This window comes from Fistularia commersonii, chromosome 10, assembly GCF_037954325.1.
Source record: "Fistularia commersonii isolate RoL2024-O1a breed Wild chromosome 10, RoL_Fcom_v1.0, whole genome shotgun sequence".
Taxonomy (NCBI): domain Eukaryota; kingdom Metazoa; phylum Chordata; class Actinopteri; order Syngnathiformes; family Fistulariidae; genus Fistularia; species Fistularia commersonii.
The window spans coordinates 8,535,043-8,548,053 of record NC_141293.1 but is presented as its reverse complement, the minus strand read 5'-3'; the positions used below and the strand labels follow the sequence as shown (position 1 = coordinate 8,548,053).

Genomic DNA, 13,011 nt, shown 5'->3' with positions numbered 1-13,011 from the left:
CCAAAGATATGGATAAGAAAATATGTTACATGTTGACCCAGCTGAAGAATATTTAAAAGTAAAATTTCAAGCGCTGTTCCCCTATATAATACTGAAGGAGGAGACTTATTAAAGCATGTTTAAATCTTATATTAACATCTTTTTGTTGAGGGAAACCACACTTTTTTACATAGTCTTTCAAACACTCATGCATAAAGTTATCTTAAGTTTTTTTTTGGAAAAAACCATTCTATGCAGACATATGTTCCTTTTCATTCCTGCTTGGTAAATTCAGTGACTGCAATACATTATGATCAGCAACTGAATTCCTTCTGAACAGAAACCAAAAACTGATAGATCATACCACACAAGGCTTTCAGTGTGTGCATGCAGACTCAAACACACACACACAAATACCCATTGTTCATCCAATTCCTCCAACTTCCTCTCAGGGACAAATTGTGATTCTGATACAATATGATCCCACATTAAGTTGGGGCTCCTTTTGCTCCAAAAACATCTGGCCTTTTGAGGTCAAGACCTTTTGTTGTGGTCTCTAGCAACAGGACCTTAAGTCATGTAAGCTGAAAGGTGATTCAGACTGAAGAGCATTGGGGTGTGATGATAACTTAATACAGGTGCATATCTATGGCTAAATTTGTTACGCAAGTCATGTCAAAAAGGCAAGAGACACCACTTATAGAAAACACTGAATGAGTAAAATTAGGTCTCCTGGACTGCAGTCTTAGTTTAGTCATAAATTGGTTTCATCCATCCTGTAGCTGGTTGAACTTGACTTTCAAAGACTAACTTTGAGGTTTCATTTTTTTTCCATTTGCATGTGTTTTCTTTTTTCCTTATTCCTGCTGTCAATGACTGTCACTCCATACTATTGGCAGTTTGACACAAAAAGGTAGTTTTTCCACAAGTCTCACATTGTTAAATGTCAATTTTTTTTTTTAACAAGAGATTTGCAGACATCACAAATACATTTAAAAAAATCATAATTAAGCAGGCGCTGTAATGTTTAATGTAAAAAGCATGTGTGTGTGTGTTTGTGCATTCAACAAAGCCATTTCAGTCTGGATTGAAAGGAGGATCATATTCAGAAAATTGAAACAAGGCACTAGTTGTTTTGATGAGATGGTCTGAGGAGAATTTCTGCTTTGTGGGTATTATGTTTTTTTCTTTACAAATAATAGACAAAGGTTTTCCAATTGTCTTGATTTGAATGTGCGTGTATGTGTATGTGGTGGAAGAGCTTTAAAGAATTTTGATTCATTGTCTGTAAAGCTGCAATACTGATGGGATGTAATTTGACATGTCATTTAATTTCCAAAACGCTCAGGATTTCCAACTTTTCAGTTACAAAACAAATAATTCATGATACTGAAATTACAAACATTAGGTGACATTTCATACCGTGTAGTAAAATAATCTACGGGCCTCAAAATGGACCGCGATTGCGTAATCTGAATCCGGTCCCATTTAATCTATAATGTGTACACCTCGATTCTCAGGGTGGATTTGAGCTAAGAAATAATGGGGAGGTAATGCACATGCACACTCCTTCAAGTGACTGGTCAAAGGAAAAATGTCACCATCCAATGGTATGAAGACCTTGTGTATAAAAGGGAACCACATTTCTTTGCCGTTTTTGTTGTTTCATCATTAAATACATTTGAAAGAGGTGAGCTGATCATCCACCAAACTGAATAGTAAGTTGACAGCGCCATTACGCTGCAACCGATTTGAAGGTAAAATATCTGTCTGGCAGCGACTTGGAGAGCAGAGAAAATAATAAAGGCGTTTTAACAATTAAAAAACTTAATCTTTAGTCTTGCTTTTCTTCTTCTTCTTCTTTGGAGAAAATGTCTCCTGTTTGACACAGTCTACAGCGGAGTCTCTCTTTTTTTTGTGTTTTTTACTTTTCTGCTCGGCTGAGTTCTCCTCCTCCTCCTCCTCTATAACTCCTGCTGAGCTACTGGTCCTACTGGGATTGGAGACACTGTTCTGGTTTGACTCTGAGCCTCCCTTTTTGGCATCGCTATTGACCACTTCCTCTGATGCCTCTCTGTGCTCTTCTGCTTTCCTCTTCTTCTTCTTCCTCTTCTCTTTAGTGTCTGATGGTTCCACAACCTGTGGAGGCGCTTCATCAACTTTAGTTTTCTTCTTTTTGTTCTTCTTGGTCACATCATTGTTTGTTAAAATAGAGTCATCCTGTGCAATTAAAACTGAATCAAGAGTTTCCTCAGTGTCCTTTAAGGCTTTCTTTTTCTTTTTCCTCTTGGTTTTAACATGTATTTCAGGTTCGACTGGCAGCACTTCACCATTCACCTCAATGGAGGCATCAAGGGATTTCCTCTTTTTTGTCTTTTTACACGCTGGATTCTTATCTGTCTCTACTTCCTGGTGTGCTGACTGGGAGGCAGGTAGAGTTGACTGTTTGGCTGGTTTGTTCCTCTTGTCATATTTCGCCATGAATTCTGCCTCCTGTTGCTCAAGCCGGGCCAGCTTTGCACTCATTGTCAAGCCATGCCTGGCTCCTCTTCAAAGAACAGGAGAAACACAGCAGGTTACTTCCACTTCTCTTTTGTTTGATTTTGGGGTATTCAATTCTCAGTTTGAATATAAATCTAAACATCAGTGGCAACTGTAATAGACCTAGAGAAGACCTGGGCATTTTACGGCCCGCGGGCCACATCCGGCCCGTTTTGCTTTTTTATCCGGGCCGCAAAACTCTTTTCGTTGAATATTTCAATATGTATTTTCAATCAATATTGAATTTAGAAACTCCTTATTTTTCCCTTTTGTTTAATTTTGTATGGGTGATTACATACAAAATAATTACCATAAATTTCTATGCGAATTACATCAATCATTAATGATTTTAAAGTAGAAATAAAATACCAAAAATGATGCTTTCAATTGTAATTTTAATTTTGCTCACTTTACATGATACCCAGTTGGCCCACGCATAAAAATTAAATAAGAAATGTGTCCCGCCAGCCAAAAAAATTGCCCACCTTTGACCTAGAGGAATGGTCATTTTGATCAGTTTTCTTTTTGACAATCTGGAAATTTTCTCGACCATTTACTAAAGTACATTTCTAAATGATATCTAATTAATTTATTTATTTTTTGTTTATATAATGGTTCACAATGAATCCTAATTCATAATACTACCACTAATAATAATAAAGCTATCTAATCACAGGATCCATATAACTAACGATATGGTTTTGGTTTGAAAGCAGCAAAGCGCTTAACTGCATGGTTTTGTGGAATTTAATAAATGTACCTACTTGTGAGCCGTCCGTCCTCCGCACACCTTCATGAGCTCCGCGTCGGACAGCCTAGCGGGTTTTGACAAAAACCTTACCATCCAGCTCTTTAAAAAATGAAAGTGCATTCATAAAAATCGAGACACGTGACTGTAGGATTTTACTTGGTGGTGCTGGAGAGATCCAATTTCTGATCGTCATCCTCATCTGAGCTGCTGCTGCTCGAATGTGAGGACTTCGGCTCGGGTTGCTCCTGACCAGACCGTAAGGTGGCCGACTAAGGAGGGCAAAAATCATAGACAGACAACAGTCATCGGAAGCCTCAGTCATAATAAACGTGACCCAATACATACACAATATTGTTAAGTTTGTTGAATCTGCACTCCCAGCTGAACATCAGTGTTGTTTCGACATTAATATTTAGTTGAACATATGTCAGTTAAAAAAAAAAAAAAAAAGACACTGACATTGATATGGTGTTTTTTTTATGTTGGTAACTTACAAAATACTTCCAGGAACACAAAACTTCAATGTCTAAATGTTGACTATTTATGATTTGAGAGTGTAGATCACCTTGACAAAGCAGCCATAAAGTTTGGCTTTAGCCAACAATGTTTGCCGAGGCTTTTTATTCGAGATCGTATCCTCTTCACCTTCCTCTGTTGTTCTCTTCACTGTGACACCATTCTGGATCAAAAAGAAAATACTTTATGTACAACAACAACATTACTGAATAAACTGAGGAGGAGGAACTTTGCAGAAGGAGACAACAAGAAAGATGTACATTTCAGAATCGATGTCAAAATTAAAGATATTTGACATTTACGGCAAGGTCAGTTTATACTTCTGAACAGATGTGACATCCAAACCTGTTGCTAAAAATAATATCAAGCTGAAACAATTAGCTAGCTCCAGTAACTATGAGAAATTAGAGTAATATGAAATGTTTTTTTTTTAGCTAATTACCATCCTGATGAGATAGTGTTTTAACAGAAGCCTGTCGAATCATCTTTCCAGACACTTCGAGCAGAGCTAGTATTTCTAAAATGTGTAAGTTACTTTCTCTGATGTTTTGTATTTATCTTTTGACAAATGGTTTACTGACATAAAAAATAAGAAGTTCACTAGGACAGGTTATTTTCCCTCACCTTTGTAATAATAAAGTGATCCTTTTGAGACAGTCTGATTAAGGCTCTGGCTGAGAGATGATATCCTTCTGTCATTGCTCAATGAATCACTTGACATTTGAAATTTGAGAAATCTCAACAGTTCCAGCACTATATCAACATATTAGACAGGCCCCTTTACAAGGCTGTCGCATTAACAAGGTGTGTCTGTCACTGAATGCCAGAAGGCAGCATAGATAGAACATTTTATAATAAACATGCACTCATATTGGTGCTGTGCAAAGTCATAATGATGGGAAAATTATGGTTGCTTTTTTACCTCTCATTGGGTTTTAGAGCTTTCTTGATGTGTCAAGGTGCTGGGATTTAACATAAGAAACATGGCAACATGGAGTCAGTCTTTTTCAGCCTAAAACCACGTATAAATTACTGATAAATCCGTGCAGCATTTAGTGTTGTGATGACTCTTGATACATGCCTCACTTCCTTGTTGAAATCATCTTGCCCTGGAAACTGGACTTGAATTTCTTTATTTGCGGACGTTTCTGCCCTCATCCAAGAGGCTCCTTGAATTCCGATCACATGTGAGTTTCCAAATATAATAATTATATAACCAGCTCTAGGTTACGGAGGCTTGTTTTGTACTTCCAGGCTCCAAAAGAGGTTGGTAGAACTCCTTGGATGGACCACAATGAGAATCAAACCAACAAAGTCTTGCAGTCTCCCAATCCGGAAGGGAGCCGGGAATGACCTCATCTCCTTCACAGTAGATGGCAAAAGGATTCCATTGTTGGCTGTCTGAAGCTTGGGAAGGCTGAATACGGCCGATCTGTCTGACACCCATATGCCTGCCACCATCATGCAGCAGCTTACTGACAGCCTGGAGAGGATTGACAAGAGTCACCTGCCAGGGAAGCTTAAGGTCTGGTGCTGTCAATTCACCCTCTATCAGCGCCTGATGTGGCCCCTGAAGCTGTGTGAGATCACCTCATCCACAGTGATGAAGATGGATGCCAAAGCCAACAGTGTGCAAATGCAAATGGCTTGGTTTACCTTTCCAACATGGGTCTGTTTGGGAAAAGCATACTCCAGCTGCCACTGAAGTCCATCCACCTGGGCTACAGGCAGCAAAAGGTGAGGCTCGTGTTAGAGCTGAAAGACTCAATGGACCCCATAAAAAATCCCAAGGCTCCGGTTCGAACAGGACGCAAATGAAAGGCTGAAGAGGCTGTTGACCAGGCCATCAGCAGGCTGATGCATCGAGAAGTTGTGAGAAGGGTGCAGCCAGGAGAGCTGGCTCAAGGTGGGGAATAGCCCCCAAGTTTTGGTCAAAAATCACAAGAAAAGAGAGAAAAGAGCCGTCGATCAAAGAGGTGGTCAGGAGGGAGGAGGAAAATACAAGTTCAAAATGTTCAGCCAGCTGTAACAAGGAAGTTGCACAACCTGGGACGGAGTGATCGACAGGACCATCCAATGGTTTATGGGAACATCCATCCAGCGCCTCCTCAGAAACATCTGAGTGAAGCTGAAGCTGAAGCTGAAGAAGGCATCCAAGGACTTGGCAGAAGAGGCAGGAAGAGACACTTTCTGGCTGTGGCTGAGAAGGAAGGACATGTCGTGGGGACATGTTGAAAGAAAAGTCCTATGAGTAGCTGCAGGAAATCCCCGCCGTTGCTCCACCACAGTGACATGTTCCGGGAATAATGGAGCCAAACATCAATGAAGGGTGGCTCCTGGCTGATGACCCTGCAGCTACTCCGTTGGCACCGTCTGAGGTGCGTCAGGCGGAAACGCAATGCAGATAGCCCTTACTAATGCTTTCATCTAAATCCCACCATAATGTGTCTCTCAGGTTCGAATGAAAAGAGCTGGACAGATGACATGTTTTTGCACGGTAGGGTAAAATTAATGTGGCCAACCACAGTTCAACCTCATGGTGTCACTACTTTGATAATATTGCGACGGAAACTTTTTTTTTTAAGTTTATACAAACAGATATGTTGAAAGACTTTATTACTGTTTCTATGTAGCTGTTGCAAATATTGCTCAAACAATAACATCTTGGTAACGGGATCCCTCTAAGTTACATAACTTTCAAATAATCTGTGACACTACTGCCTGACTGTCTGAGTGATTTAGTAAATACTGGGATTCTTGGTGGAACTATTATCAAAAGTGCAAAGCAAAAAATTATTTTCCAAATGTTATATAGTTGATTTTGCCATGAAGTGTCATTATTGTATTGTATTGTATGAATCTTTTACATCAAAGATTGCCTCTCATGTTACTTCATTCCGTTGCTACTGAGTAAGATAAGATAAACGTTATTGATCCCCATAGGGTAAATTACTTTGTCACAGCAGTTCACAGTTAGGTCAAAAAAAAAAAAAAAAAAAAAAATGAATATAAATTTAAATAGCGAGAAAGTAAGAAGACAGACGATATCAAGACATCCACAAATAAATAGACAGTGGTGAGAACAACAGCAACAACAACAACCAGAACTAAACGATAATAGAGTGACAATAGCAACAACAAGAATAAAATAAACAAACAAAAACAGGCAAGATGCATGCCGACTTGGACCAACAAGGATAAGAAAGACAGCAGAGTTAGGGCATGAAATGTGAATGGGAGAGGTAGCGAGGTTGTGGAAGCAGCACAGATGCACCTCTGGCTGGTCAGAGTTGTTTACCGTCCAGACAGCTGTTATATAGTCTGATGGCTGATGATATACAGTCTGAGTAGCATAACATGATATAGCAAGAGCTATTCACATATATCCGTTTTGCTACCAAACAACTTCCTGGTCCTAAGAACACAGTGCTGCTGAATAAAAAAACTGCACTGCAAAAAAGGACCATCTCTAAATAAACATGGCTTCTCTACTCATCACACTCACAATACAGACAGGAATTGTCTGAAGGACAAACCTGATCAGAGTCCACCTGCACGCTGGATGAAGCCTTATTGAAGACGTGGTCCCACCAGTGGAAAGTGAACTGCTCCCCCTCTTTGTGGCCAACCTGAAAGAAAAAAAACAAAAGGAGTCAAGGAGAGCAAAGTCAGAAAAGTAGAAAGGACAACACTTTAGATCCAAAAGATTTTATCCTGGCACACTCACCCCACCCTTGTTACATTTCACTTTGACCTTGACTGCCTCTGTTATTCCATTCTCAGCTCGACCCAAGCCTTTACCTTGAAACAGAGAGCAAAATCATTCTGGTCCTGGTCAGATTGCCACCTGAAAATGGTTAATCGCCTCACCTTCTTCCCAGCCATGTCGCTTCAACTGCTGCTCAGCGAAGGTCAAGCCATGTCCTTTCTGTTTGGCAATGCCCGCCATCTACATGAAGGACAAGTTGTTACACCCTTGAATCAAAGTTAATATACCATATCTCTAATCTCAGTGCAAAACATTCATCACTACATTTCTCATTGTGAATGATACTGACCAAAAAAAGGTTTTTATCATTAGAGCCTGCCAGGAGAAAGGATGATTAATATCTGCGATGTAAAGTTTTAAGTCACCTATTATATAATTAACGTATTCTGACAGTTCTAAAATGAAAAGCAAAGTGAAAACACATTTTACAGCTTAATGGACTTCTGAAGCAAATAATTCAGATGCAAACTTTTGAACGGGAGAGACACAGCGAAGACAGACATATTTTAAAGTTACAAAATTAACAGATTTGCTGCCAAAACTTCACAAAACTGAATATTTTCAGAACATTTATTTCATGAAAAATCCTCATAAATGACAATTTATGAGGGTAATGAGGGTAAATATTTAACGACACAGCAACTACCTTACAAGACTCACCAGAAGTGCATGTGTCAGACCTGATGAAATACGAGCTAGATAGTATGGCATTGACATGAACTTACTTTACTAAGAAGTAGAGACACTAAACGAAAATGTAGCGCGACCTTCAACTTTATGATCATTTAATGACTATGCAAAACATGAAGACCAGATGTTCTATTTTAATGCGGACTGCTCTCCCGCTGTAACTTGGATGTCCAATAAGGTTAAAGAATACAGTTACTTTGACAGCACTTCTGGAACTTTTACACTGTTCCTTACTTATCTTTGGCCCGTAACAAATACAACCGCGGTGACTTTCGCGCTTACAGCAAGATATTAACGCTGAAACGTAAGCTAAATGGTGCAATTTTGGAAAACAACGTCCACTGCTAGTTACAAACTAATAGTGTCCAGCCAAGCAAATAAAACAACAACAACACAGAATTTAAACATTATCGTTTTAAGAAATCACTTATACCTCCAGAGATTCTTTCAAGGTTCATAAATAGGACACTGGCTCTAGAGAACAACAGTTTTAAAAAACAGCCATGCGGTTCGGCAGAGAGCTGCCATGACACCGGAACTACGTCATCAGGATTTCCTCTTCGCCTTACTGTGTGTCTACTTCTGCGCCGGCGCGGAGATGCCGGTGAGGTGTGGAAAGGAGGTACGGTTGGACAACATACGACATACAAGTTGAAATTGATGCACAAAAACAAGGAAGAGTAGTATTTCGTACACTTTGGGGACATGCATTCTTCAAAGCATTTTTTCTTCGATGTTTCCCCTTCTCCATTCTCTAGTGAACTTTATCGCGGTTTCTATTATATTTTAGTGCGCATGCGCCAGCCTGCAGCCTCCCAGCAGCTCCTGGTTTCTTTTCTACACATTTTAACTTTTTACTTTTCTTTACCGTCTTTGTTTTGGTACTTTGATTGCCTTCTCAACATTCTGGTTGAGAGAGGTTTTATCTTTCTATCCTTTAACTATCATGGAACTTTTATTTACACAATTTCCTCTGGAATCTTTAAAGTATTCCTCATTCAGAATTTCCTAATGCCATTTATTCGTATTTTTTTTCCCATATTTGGTATTCTGGAGTCATTTTTCACGTAATCACCAAATGTTGATTTAAAAAAAGTGTCAGAGGTAATGTGCTATAAACGCCAGTGTGAAATGTAAGGTGGAGAAGCGCTGGTGAGACCAGCGACGTTTTCTGGTTCAGAGATGAGAGTGATATTGAGGAAAAGACAGGTAGCAGAGATGAAGATATTGAGGTTCCCTTTGGGGACGAGGAGGATAGATATGATCAGGAATTAGTCCATCAGAGGGATGGCGATAAAGACAGACTGATATGGCTTGGACATACACAGAGGAGGGATTGAAAATTATGAATATCTCATTATAGAAGAGTGCTGAGGTTGCCCTCAGGAGAACTGTAGATGAGATTTATGAATGGAGTGAAAGAGGACATGACATGAACTGGTATGAGAGAAGATGATGTAGAGAATAGTGTTAGATGGAGGAAGGTGGTTCGCTGTGTCGACCCCTGAAGCTGAAAGGAAAATTAGAAGATAGAATGTTGAAAATATTACTGAAATAATTAAGTGTACTTTTGTTTCTTTGAACTTCACCTGAGGATATCATAGATTCATACTATTTGCTAAATGAAGAGGCATGAAGGAAAAAAAAAACATCATTAGGGAGATACAGAAAAATAGAAAACGCCACTAGATGGCAATATTTCACACTTTACAAATTTCTTCAGTCTCATAATAATTGAAAAAAATAAATATGAAGCACAATCCAAATAAATGGCATTTACCTCTCTATAAATACAGACAAATACCATGTGGATATTTTCCTCCCCTGCGTGTCATCGCTTTCCCTGCTCATTCTTGTCATTTACATTATTTGAAAAAATATCGATTAAGTGAAACAATTGAAAGAGATTTAAAAAAAAAAACCAACTTCCTGCTAATTTGCAACATATTGGGAAATACCAAACATTTTATATAAAAAAAAAAATCCAAACATCATATACGAACAACATAAATGAATGTTAAGTAAATTTCTTGTGTTATCAATTAAGCATCTTAAATAAAGTTTTTTAAAAAGCACCCTTATCTCACATGGAAACATTTTCTGCCATGATTCCAAGAGAGGCTTTTCTGTGTGAAATCTAAAAATGTGCAATAGGTTGATGAAAGACTAAATAGTCCAGATTTATAGAGCGGAGAGATAAGGGTTGCATGTCTGTGTAAGTGGCCCTGTGATTGAAAATAATGTTAAACATAAGTTAACAGGACATACACTTTCATCTCTAAAAGCATGTTCCTCTTCGACCTCTCTGACCTTTCCTTACTGTCGTATCCATCTTCTCCCGGATGCCTCCGCCTTTGCATCTGCATCTTCCGCGTTGGGCTTCTTCTGGGCTTCTACATTGACCATTTCTTTGATTCTGGTCAGTGATAATGTGATCTGCATCAGACCTCCCTCCAACATGAGACTTATCTGTGTCAGCGCCAAGCAGGGATAGCAGGTCCAGTTATCATGGTTGTCCTGCTGTTCAGAAGGAAGCTTTCCAGCTGCTGCCTGCAAACGGTAACTGACACATTTCTCGGCTGCCCCCTCTTTGTTTTAACATTATGACTTTTGATTTTACATTTATTTGCAATGTTTCCTCGCAGTTTGGAATCAGTAGGCTGCATATAGGCATAAAAATTAATCCCAGGCTTTAAACAGGTGGGGATTTGTTAAGTATTGGTGTCCATGTATTGGGACAGTGGGTTTTATTTGAATTTGAAGTGGTGAACTGAACTATTAAAGTCTGTATTTTCACATGGATCACCTCTCGCTTGTTGACCTCTGTAGCATTACATAGGGTCTACTTGGGGCTGTGTGTGTGCATATGTGTGTGTGTGATTCTAAGTATTTTCCCAGTAGCAACATGCTGATTTTTTTTTCTTAAATTTGCAAACAACAAATGATAAATACACCAAAAAATGAACCTCTAAATGTTGAGTAGCTAATACTGATCTAACAAAAAACAGTGACAGGAAAATGGTTTATTTTTATTCGCCTCAAATGTTTATTTTCAATTATCCAAAGCAGATCCATTGCATCATGTGAGGTCCATTTGGGGGCAGAAAGTGGTTAGTTGAATAAGTTATTGCTTTTGTCAAGTTTGATTCAAATGGTCATGCATATTAAAATCGGTTAAAGTTTTAGATGAAAACGTGTAAACGCAAATGATGTCCTAATTTGTAAATAATAGATTTGTTTTACTCTGCGATAGCTCTTACTGTCTACAAGTCACACCCAGTGAGAAGGAAGGACCCGATTCTTTCCACCTGCAAGAATCAAACAAACCTTTTTTTTTTCCATCAGGTTTTATCATCATCGTCTGACAACCCCGCCAACCTCACATGCACATACACGGATCTGCTTGAGACAAAAACAATAATTCCATATCCCCATGAAAAGCTTTTCAGTGTTCCATCCCTCTTTTTCCTCCTCCTCCTCCTCTTCCTCCTCCAGCCCCATTTGCTTGTCAGAGTTTTTTCCACTTTGTGGGGCTCCGGTTCGGACCCTCCCCCGCTGGAAGAACCGGACTCTTTTTCTTTCTTTCTCTCTCTCTCTCTCTTTCTCTCTCTCTCTCTTTTTCTCTCCCTCTCTCCTCATACTCGCCTTCTCCAAGAGATTCACGCTGCTGTTAGATGTTTACAAGTGAGTGACCGCTCATAACTGGCGCTCCGTGTTTGGAAATTTCTTTGGATCTGCAAGGCGACAGATAATCCGGGAGTCAGTGGCCGTGAGTAGAGTTTTTATTTATTTATTTTTTTTACTAAGTTTCAAATAGGCTGTATTCCTTATTTTAAGCTGTGTTGTGCTTTTTCATAAACCAGTGACGCGCTATGATTGTTTCACACATGCGACAAATGCGCATTAATCTGTGCTTGTATCACGCACATTACGGTAATGTGCTTACGCAGCACAGTCCGACAAAAAAACAAACAAACAAACAACACACACACACACACACACACACACACAAAACAGTAAATCATCCTAAATCCTCTAATACGACATGAAGTTTGTGTTTTTTTTTAGAGCTGCTTTTGGTTGGGATACCATTGTTATTTGATGTGTTGTTTTATAGCTTATAAATGACTTAACCTCTGTTATAGTTATAAATATTTATTTAAAGTAAAAGTTCTGTAAAGTGAGGAAAAAATACTGAATTGCAAGGTTAAGATATCCATTTGTATTATTATTGTTTACTCGAGCTCATAAGCTGAATTAAAACCAAATGTAGAGTATGTATTATTTTTCATCCAATCGCTGATCCTGTAATCATGGATAAGCAGTCAGTGTTGATCTTCAATATATCCTGTAATATTTGATTCATATGTCCCTGTCATTTGTTTTGCAGCCAGCAAACATTTAGACTGTGTGACTGTAAATGTAAGCTCTTGCTCAGCAATTTAAAATGTTACAATAACCGAATGAAGACAATCTTAAATGTTGAAATTTGTAAAATTAGGGGTCGGATCTAGGGTTCTGGCCACCCTTTGGGTCACAAGATGAAGATGACAGGGTCCTGAGTTCATTTTCAGATGTAGCTATAAGTCTTTCAAGATATAGAGTTACATGTAAATCAAGAAATTGCATTTCAATAACCCTAGCATTTCAAAATCTTTCCAAATATACTGGCTCTTTAGGCATTATTTATCCAACCTTTGAATTTGTAACTTCAATAATTACTCCTTTCATTTTTTTTCTCTAATTATATCATGACCACCTGGTC

General features: G+C 38.8%; 2 protein-coding genes across 7 annotated transcripts in view; one reads left to right on the top strand and one right to left on the bottom strand.

Annotated features, from left to right (window-relative positions):
* Nucleotides 1–1,291: 1,291 nt before the first annotated feature.
* Nucleotides 1,292–8,803, bottom strand: gpatch4 (G patch domain containing 4). The gene is made up of 8 exons (XM_086153574.1): nucleotides 8,680–8,803; nucleotides 7,658–7,736; nucleotides 7,515–7,588; nucleotides 7,324–7,416; nucleotides 3,837–3,950; nucleotides 3,428–3,540; nucleotides 3,285–3,335; nucleotides 1,292–2,527 (listed from the first exon to the last, which is right to left on the bottom strand). The coding sequence occupies exons 2-8, from the start codon at nucleotides 7,734–7,736 to the stop codon at nucleotides 1,807–1,809; spliced, it is 1,245 nt and encodes a 414-aa protein (XP_086009700.1). The 5' UTR covers nucleotides 8,680–8,803; the 3' UTR covers nucleotides 1,292–1,806.
* A 2,993-nt stretch (nucleotides 8,804–11,796) lies between these two features.
* Nucleotides 11,797–13,011, top strand: part of pear1 (platelet endothelial aggregation receptor 1) — a 70,543-nt gene continuing 69,328 nt past the window's right edge. For 3 of the 6 annotated variants that reach the window (XM_086153571.1, XM_086153569.1, XM_086153570.1), the window contains exon 1: nucleotides 11,798–12,015. The gene's annotated coding sequence lies outside the window, so the exon portion shown is untranslated. Of the gene's footprint in view, nucleotides 12,016–13,011 lie in introns of all 6 variants that reach the window. The other 3 variants (XM_086153568.1, XM_086153567.1, XM_086153572.1) reach the window with 2 other exon arrangements.

What these genes read in the sequence shown, in the direction of transcription:
- gpatch4 (XM_086153574.1), bottom strand. Translation starts at nt 7,736, where the DNA reads ATGGCGGGCATTGCCAAACAGAAAGGACATGGCTTGACCTTCGCTGAG. An exon ending in GCGACATGGCTGGGAAGAAG is followed by an intron (nt 7,589 to 7,657) that starts GTGAGGCGATTA and finishes CTCTGTTTCAAG; the next exon opens with GTAAAGGCTTGGGTCGAGCT. An exon ending in TGAAATGTAACAAGGGTGGG is followed by an intron (nt 7,417 to 7,514) that starts GTGAGTGTGCCA and finishes TTTTTCTTTCAG; the next exon opens with GTTGGCCACAAAGAGGGGGA.